Source organism: Malurus melanocephalus, unplaced genomic scaffold (assembly GCF_030028575.1).
Source record: "Malurus melanocephalus ecotype Western Australia unplaced genomic scaffold, MMel_1.1 scaffold_718, whole genome shotgun sequence".
NCBI classification, from domain to species: domain Eukaryota; kingdom Metazoa; phylum Chordata; class Aves; order Passeriformes; family Maluridae; genus Malurus; species Malurus melanocephalus.
The window spans coordinates 116,310-125,418 of record NW_026623950.1 but is presented as its reverse complement, the minus strand read 5'-3'; the positions used below and the strand labels follow the sequence as shown (position 1 = coordinate 125,418).

General features: G+C 42.6%; 1 protein-coding gene across 2 annotated transcripts in view; it reads left to right on the top strand.

The window, feature by feature from the left end:
• Positions 1 to 9,109, top strand: part of CHPT1 (choline phosphotransferase 1) — a 21,266-nt gene that overhangs the window by 1,181 nt on the left and 10,976 nt on the right. For both annotated transcript variants that reach the window (XM_057384545.1, XM_057384546.1), the window contains exon 2: positions 8,172 to 8,319. In XM_057384545.1, the coding sequence (XP_057240528.1) occupies positions 8,172 to 8,319 (148 nt within the window). The remainder of the gene's footprint in view (positions 1 to 8,171; positions 8,320 to 9,109) is intronic.

Genomic DNA, 9,109 nt, shown 5'->3' with positions numbered 1-9,109 from the left:
GGTAAAAACAGCTGCTGCCATGGGAATGCAGCCCTCCTCACGGGCACGGCTGTCACACCGGGACCGTGCAGGTAAAAACAGCTGCTGCCATGGGAATGCAGCCCTCCTCACGGGCACGGCTGTCACACCGGGACCGTGCAGGTAAAAACAGCTGCTGCCATGGAAATGCAGCCCTGCTCACGGGTACGGCTGTCACACCGGGACTGTGCGGGTAAAAACAGCTGCTGGTCACAGAAATGCAGCCCTGCTCACGGGTACGGCTGTCACACCGGGACTGTGCGGGTAAAAACAGCTGCTGGTCGCGGTGGAGGGTGCGGGATGTGCCCAGGGCAGGGCAGGGCAGGGCTGGCCGGGCAGGGAGATGCGGCTGCGGCCACTTCAGCATCGTTCAGTTCACAGCTGCGGCTGGGCTGTGAGCAGGTGTGTTGGCTGACAGTGGCTCGGATGTTTCCACGTCCTTGTGTGGGAAACATTTAATTGCYTTTACTTCTGGAGGGAAAAACAGGCTTGTTAGCGTGGGCTGGTGCTGCTCGAACTTGAATTGCATTGCCTACAGTTTGTCTGATAATTKCAGGAGTTCTATCCATGTTTCCCAGCCTGTTGCAAATTTTCTATTGCTGAGTCTTAATAATAGTTAGGGTAGGAAATATATGMGAGAAATTGCTTTTATATGGGTAAAATACCTTGAGAGGTGGCAACTTTTTCTTTTTTTTTGTGTGTGTGTTCAAATGGGCTTAAATCCTAATAGTAGAGGATGGTGATTGGTTGGGTCTTTTTTAATTCGATAGATTTACTCTGGTGAGTGTTCTTGTAAGAAGAACTTTTTTTTTTTTTCCTGTAGGTGCTTTACCCTTTGTGTTAACAGAGGTGTTTGTGGCAGACCTATCAGGAAACTGATCCAGATCAAAATTAGCTTTGGTTTGGTCTCACCCTACTCACTCCCCTGATGTACAGTCACCAGGTAGAGGTACTCAGGTGTTGCAGGCAGGAGGAGGAGGGAGGGTAGAGATGATAGGGAATGGTTAGGAACGACAGATTGTCTTCTAATAGCACTTTYAGAATTAAAATCCCTGCGGGCTGCTACCTTTAGCTTAGTTTTGTGATGGAAACAGCAGTCATGTGCCAGCTATGTGTCTGAATGCTCATTTTAGCTTTTCCTCTTTTCTTGAAAACTAAAAGCAGAAAGTAAATTTTAAGTTATTTTTCCCTTGAGGACTAATGTACCTAAAGAAAAAAAGCTGTGTTGCAGAGATCCAGGGAATTAATCCTTCCATGAAAACTTAGGTTGRGTTTTATGAACTCTTCTGTTTGGACTTCTAAATTTTTTTTATTATAAATTGTGGAAGCTGGATTTTATAAGAACCTATAGTTTGGACTACACTTTCTTGTTCAGATATCAGTATATCCTTTATAGATAAGCAGTGTGAACCCAGACTCATCCTGTTGTTTCATTTGTTGCSTCTGTGCTTATGAGAACAGCCCTGATTTTCTCTTGCTGCATCACTTAGAAGCATCTTTCTCTCCTGCTTGTTTAATGACTCAGCTTATCTCCCACCTAAGTTGAGGTCATGCTTCTGGATGGCTTTTTGAAAAAGCTAAAACTGTTGCAACACTAAAATGTGCTGCTTGCACTGTTCTAATACCGACTTTGTCATTTTGGCTTGGAWTTGTAGGCTGGAAAGGGTAGCTGGATCTGAAAATTATGTTAAAGATGATTGAAATCACAGACTGAACTGRTACCATCGTGCACTTGAACAGAACCTCTTTCCACCGGGAACATGTCTTGATTCCCTGATGGACAAATAAGATTAGATTCTCTTAGGTAGGGTAGGAGCACTGAATGGAAGACTTGGAAAAAAGTTGTTTTATGTGGTGGTTTTTTTTCTCTAACCAGTCTTAAGTGGGCTGTTTTGATTAAGCCTTTTTTGAAAACACGAAAGTCTTGATGTTTGCACAAACCATGCAAAACAAGGAAAACTGGTGGCTGAAATCCCTCGGAGAGAAGCTCTAACAGGTGCTGAGAAAAGATCTTTCTCCAGTATTCCCTTGCAGCTGCCAGAAGAGTGAGGTTTAGCAGTTTCTTCACGAGGGATTCTACTTCAGTTACTTGCTAGAAAGCAACTGACAGTTCTGTTTCCCCACAGATACTTTCCACCTCTTAATTTTACCTTTTGAATTAGTTGCTTTGAACCTCTTTGTACTTTCATCTACCATTATGTCCTATTGCAGTGATTTCCACAATTTCCTACTGCCTATTCCCACCTCTAGTGGAATTAAGTCTCAAACCACGAAATGCTCCCTCATTCTACTAACATGGAACCATTATTTCCCCATACATGATTCTTTTTGTCTTCATCAGTATCAGTAACCACTACAAGCCAGTTTGTTACTGACCAGCACAATATGTTTTGGAATTATAAAATATTTTCTGTTTCAGGAATGTCTTCTTTCCCAGCAGGAACATGGTTTGTATCACTGTCTCCTGTAAATGCATGTTTGGACATAAGCCTTCTTGTTTACAGCTCAGCCATTGGCAGATTGCACCCCTCAGGCATTGATGTAACCACAATCCATGTGTGAACATTTTTTGAGTGTTGGTGTCATGGTGGAGAGGACACCACCTGCACATTTCATGTTCTGTGGAGCACTGAAATATTTTTTTCACTGTGACTGCAGCCTGGCTGATGTTTTTTTTGTTGGTGTTTTTGTTTTTTTTTGCTTGCTTTTTTTGCCACTAATTAGGAACTACTTAGGAATGAAAACTTTTGCTGCCGTTAAGGAAGAACAATGTGTGTTTGCTGCATTAGAGTGCAAAAGGAGCACTTTATAGGTGAGGTTTTCCATTTTGTCCCCACCATACAACAATTAAATYGTTGAATTGTGAATTGTTTTGCTCTACTGCCAGCAGACTTCTCTCAAGTACATACAATCGATTCATTAGGCTTTGCAAGGGGAATCTTGAGTGCTCCTCYCCCTTCTGGGGAAAATCAGGAAGAAAACTGGCTAAACGTAATTAYATTTTTTAAAGGGAGAAAGGAAAATTTGATCCTCTGCTTTCATGGTTGCTTGTAGAGGGGTCTAGCTTTGGTAACCCTTCAAGATCAGTTACAGGTCRCTGTAAAATCACAGCATAGCTGGGTGGAAGAGACCTTTAAAGGTCGTCCTGCCATTAGCATCTTCAAGTAGATGGAGCTGCTCAGAGTTCTGTCCAGACTGAACGAGAATGTTTCCAGGGATGGAGCATTCCCAATCCCTCTGGGCAACCTGTGCCAATGTATCATGACCCTCATCATAAAAAAAAAAAAAAAAAATCCTCTTAATATTTAGTGTAAATCTGCCCTCTTTTGTAAAGTCATAGTATTTTAGAATGGTTTGGGAGGCAAGAATTTTACACAGAAGTACACGCTAGCAGTAATTATTACATTGTATTGAATTATAACTATTTGAAAAATAATCTTGTAGCRCTTACAGCATGATCCAAGCAAAGAACTGGGAACAGAGGAAGAGCSGAATTAAAAAGAGAATAAAGCATGGATTTTGGATTTGCTGTTTAGGCAGTGATAGGAAAAGTGATGGGCCCAAGGGTTCTCCTGCAGAGAGCCTGGGGAAGGAAGGGAGGCTTGTGCTGGCTAGCTCTGTAGAATTGTTATTAATTTATAAAAAGGTGTGATACCGTGCTGAAATGTGCTGTTTAGAAAGCCATACATCTAGGGAGACCAAAACCAGGGGAGAGTCTTGGTGMCTTTCCCTGCCTCTACTATCAGCTGTTTGGAGGGAGAGGAACATTAGTGAGCTGCTGTCTCTGCCTTTCTCTTTAAAAAAACTTWAAAAAACAACAACAAAGCAAACAAGCAGCCAAAGCACCTTTAAAATGAAAGAGGCCTGCCTGAAGGGCAAAATGAGGGGAAGATATTGACCCATCTGGTGTTATGTAAACAGCAAGGGCACAGCTGAGCTTTGTGGGAGACAGAGATGGGAAATAGAAAAAGAATTGAACTGGAGCATCTGGTCTGARCAGGGGATGTGTGTGGCTGGGGAGAGGTGAGGGAACAAGCATGACCTGACTTGGTGGAGAAGTGTGAGGCACTGAGTAGGGTGGCAAGGTCACCCAAACCCACCAGTGAGGAACAGAGYGAGCATTGTGAGTGGGACAATGAGGTTATTGGCATCAAATGAGACAGTGAGGGTCCAGGAATGGTGACACAGAGGGATGGGAGCTCTTTCAGAGGGGMCTTTTTGGAGAGACGAGGATGCTAAAGGAATGAACAGAGTCCTTGGTATGCATGAAATGCACTTGGACTCTGGTCTGATTATTTGATAATTATTTTTATTTTTTTTTTTAATCCATGCTGTCTTCCCTGCTGTAGTTCAGGTTTGAACACCCCCTTCCCTTRTCCTGCTATTAGTACAATTGCACAGTGGTGAACAGAAGCGTGGGACAGATCCTCTGTTCTGGATCTCATCCAGAGAGGGGCTGTGGTGTAAACTAGGGCAAAACTGTTAGCTGTGGATTGAGGAAGTGAGATTATGGCTAACCATGATGAGTAATTAAGGGGGACTGAATCTTTAAATACTGCAAAAGCTTGGCCAGTTAAACTCTGGGCTTGAAAGCTTTGCTTGAAACACRTTCTAAGGGACCTCCTTGACACATGTAGTCTTTTGTAGGTGTCCATGCTCTTTTGTGGGGTGCCATCATGGCAGCAGAAGAATGCCTGTTGTTCAACCTCCTTTTTTTTTTTTCTGAAGGAGAGGCACATCCCACATCCCTTCAAACACTACATGTRTATGGCTTTGRGTCCCACATGCTCTGGGTCAGTACRTGACCARTTCTGCTGTATCAGGACTCTGGGGCTGTGCTATCTTTCAGACATCCTTTGGAACTGAAGCAGAGAAGCATCCCCCTCTCCCACTCTGCCTTCTTCCCCTCAGGTTTCTGTTCTCTTCTAATTCCATGGGAATAGCATCTAGCTCTGGCCAAGTAATACATGTGCTTGGGCAGGATATAACTTTGGGCAGAGATAATAAACACCTCATCAGTGAAAAGCTGATGATTATTGGGAGCCTCCTGACCTTTCTGCTCAGCCATGTCAGCATTCTCAGATGCTCCCACTTCTCTAATTTGAAAACTGCTTGGGTGCAGCGTGGGAAGCCATTAGGGGACATCCCTGGATGGACAGCCAGGCATATGAGAAGGSAAAGGAGGCAGCAGCAGGAAAGGGCAGATTGCAGAGAGGGTGGACAGCAGAGAAAATCCATGGTTACTAGAACCTTTGGTGATTTGGAAAAGTGTGTTTTACTGATTAAAACATTAGAGCATTCATTTAATCTGCTAAATGATAGTTGATCACAAATGAATTTTGGATATTACTACTTTGGGTTAGATTTGAACTGACAGCCTAGGGATCAAATGCTCCAGATAGCATTTCTGAGCTCTCTAACATGTGTTGTTCTTACTTCCTCTTTACCTGTGGGGATACTGATACATCTGCTACAGGTGCTGATGGATACAGATGATCCTTACTGGGAAGGAGATGGAAACTCTTACCCTTCTTCCATATCATCAAGGGGCAGAGTGCTTTAGTTTTGGAATCTGGAGGGACTTTGATTTGTCCCAGTAGGAGCTAATGCAAGCTGACTTGGATCAGCCTGAATGATCATACCTGTACTATAACTTGCAAATAGACTAAAGCTACTGCTTTGTCAAAAAGACCTAATAGGAGAAGTTTTGAGTTAAAGCTGGTGTATTTGTTTGGTTTTGCATCTACTGTGTTATGCTTGCTTTGCAAAAAGCTAAATGTAGATCTCAAACTATCTTTTCATAATTAATACAAGTAAGGACACCTCATAAAACGCTGCAGATGACCTTTGTGGCATTTCACAAAAATATTGGTGATAAAATTGGCAATGTCTTTGAAATACTCCTTTAAAAGACAGCAGTGAAACTAGTGATTTCCCCTGGCCTTTCTGCTCATAGGTCTGAAGTTGCCATSTTTGAGACTCTCCATTATTCTCCATATAACAAAAGTTTTTCTGAAAAGTATGTACTGTGGTAGCTTTAGTATGTGGGTTATATCACAACTAAAATTATCGGAGCTTCAACCAGGTCCAAACTGTGCTTTKATGTTCTGAAGTACCCAAGCAATGACTGAGAGCCCTCTGTTTGTGGAGGGTGCAGAGAAAGAGGACGCGGCTGCAGCTCCCTGCACAATGTCAGACCAAGGAGTTGTGCCAGGGGAGACCCTTGTGGTCTCTGTGCCTCCATGGGGCTTTTGTACCCCCTTGATCTTGGGTAGCCACAGGTGCCTCCTGTTCTCCACAGGCTCTGTCCTTTCGCCTTCATCAGAGGAATGAAACTTTCTCAAAAGATGGCGAAAAGTTCACTCCCCATCCCCCAACACAGAATTCCTTGTGTAACTAGACTAAAAGGGAGAAGAAACGTAAGTAACTCAGCTAATTCCCTCTGTAAACATGGAACATGTACTGCTATCATCACTTGACCTGGATTTCTGTAGTGTGATCTTTGCAGGAGTTATCGAATAGCAGTGTATTAAATGTCCATTGGAATATCTCCTCATCCTCTTTCACATATTTAAGGCTTCCTACGTGATCTGTGATAACTATTTTTCTTGGTTTCTTTGGATTAAGGCAAAAGATGGCCTTGCCAGTTTTGAAGAATGTTTTAAGTTTTCTAGATTTTCATGTGCATACAAATCTAAGCCTTGCACCTAAAGCTGAGTTCCTGATTCTTTGACTGTCGTTTCATTCAAAGCTGGGTGAAGCAGCCAACCATTTGACTTGGATAACAGTGTATTAGCCAGCTTGGAGTAATACATGAAAAAWTCTGAAATAACAGCAAAATTGCTATTCAGAGCTGAATCTTCCTTAGGCATGTTGCTGTTTAATGTGTTTTGTGACCAGTCTAACTGGAGGCARACCTTTTTCTAGCTCAGGACAATGAGTATAATGATGGCGAGACAGAATATTTAGAGGAGCAGCTCACCTCATCTGCATTCTTACTGCTGCCTCTGAACTGACAGATGACTGCCATTTTTCCTTCTTCCCCAGCAGTGCCACTGAGTTTAGTTGAGTGTGGACAAATCTCAGCGCMCTGAGATCTGATCTGTTGTGTAAATCTGCGTAACAGCCTTTGCTGGGCTTAGGAAATTCCTGTACTCGTGTTGCTCAGTTGGTGCTTGCAGAGGTGTAGCCCTGGAGGCTGTTCCTTTGCAGGGAGTAGAAAAGGATTCAGCTCTGTGCCTGTTCACTTGTTTAACCCATGAGCTGCATTTCCAGCATTTTTACTTGATTTTGACTCTCTTTTTGTGCACASTGCTTCTGGGCACCTCTGGAAACTACATGAGGCAAAAATGTTGCCTGTGCTTTGTTCCAAAGGGGTTTTAAATAATTTTTAACAAAAGCTTATTCCTAGACAAAGCCATAAGGATGGTGTGTWGGAAAATACTGCTTTTGAAAGGAATGACTGCACAACAGCTCCTTTAAAACTAAGAGAGGTGTTAATATAACAGTTTGGTTTGAAACTGATGGTGTATATTAAGTAGATAGTTTCTCCTTCATATTTAGTGAATTACTTAATTTTTTTAAGTCCTGTCCGAAGAGCCTAGGTAGTCAATTTTTTTTTCCCAGGTAGTATGCTGGAAAAAGTATCTTTCCCTAAATGTTGAAGCCTTTATTTAGTAAAAAACTTAATGGGTTTTCATATCTATATGTTGTAAATCTATGCAAATCATCTAAGCTTCTGTCTTACAATCTGCTGAGAGCTTTAGTAGGTGCCTTGCTACTACTTTATTTTTAAATATTTTTTAAAAATATTTGTAACATTTTAAAGTATAAAGAATGCAAATAATTACAGAAATATTGTGGATTTAAGGTAGAAAAGCCAGTTGATACAGAAGAGGGGCTAAGTTCTGGGTATGTTTTTGTTTAAATAAATAGAAGGAACTGTGTTCTATTGTATCTGGAGTAATTGATTACAGTAGTTACTCCAATTCATGCAGAAATTACTGCAAGATGTTTGCTTTGTCCATATTTAAGCAACAAGTAGCACAATATAGTACAGTTTTGTGGTGAACATTATTTTACCTTTAATGAAACCTATTATCACCTAAGAAATTGGGAACTACCTAGTGACCTTTTATGTGAATCTCTTTCAGGCACCTTCTTGGGCATACATCCTGGGTGCAGTAGGACTTTTTATGTACCAGTCTCTGGATGCCATTGATGGGAAGCAAGCCAGAAGAACAAACAGTAGCTCTCCTCTAGGAGAGCTCTTTGATCATGGTTGCGACTCTATTTCCACAGGTAGCCTCAACCTACTGTCACCCATCCTAGTTTATAAAAGTTACCTGTTATCAGGAAAGCTGATTAATCACAGATGCTGAAATTATAAAGGCCTCTGGAGATCAGCTAGCCCAAACCCCTGCTTGGAACAGGGTTAGCACATTCCTGTCTTTTAGGATAAGTTCACCATCTCCTGGCCAGTGCAGCCAAGGCTGCCCCTGACCTTTGCATCCCTGGCCAGTCCCAGGGGGTTATTCCAGAAGCTCCTTTGGTGGATGCTCAGTGAGATGTGTTCTGCTCRCTCTTAACTGTGCATCTTCTCATACTCCGCTTCAGGAGTAAGGTGCCAAAATATCCATTTAGTAATGGGGCATCCACCCTAGCATTTAGGAGAAGGGTAATTTATATTCCATAGAAGAAGTAGTTTTCAAAAAGTTGTGAGTCCTTAAAAAGTGAGCCTTGCTCAGTTTCACTTTCCATAACTGAGCTGCTGTTGGTGCCAATGCCTGTATTTCTATAAAGATCAGTGGCCGAACCAGTTGCCCTGGGAATTGGTAGGTTTTGAATGCCTCACTCCCAGAGAAGTGCAGCTCCAGGCTCCCTGAGCTTGGCTGAGGCTGTCGGTGTTCAAAGAACACGAGATGACAAGGCTGGGAGGAGGGAGAACAGCCACTGTAGGCCAGAGGGCAGGGCCCTGTCTTGCTTGGCACAAAAGGATGCTGTGTTTTGTTCTCTCCTGCCAGGACTGTCCCTGAGGGTCAGCTACTCAGTAAAGTATCAGGCAGCGCATTACTGTAGGGTTAGAGTAATA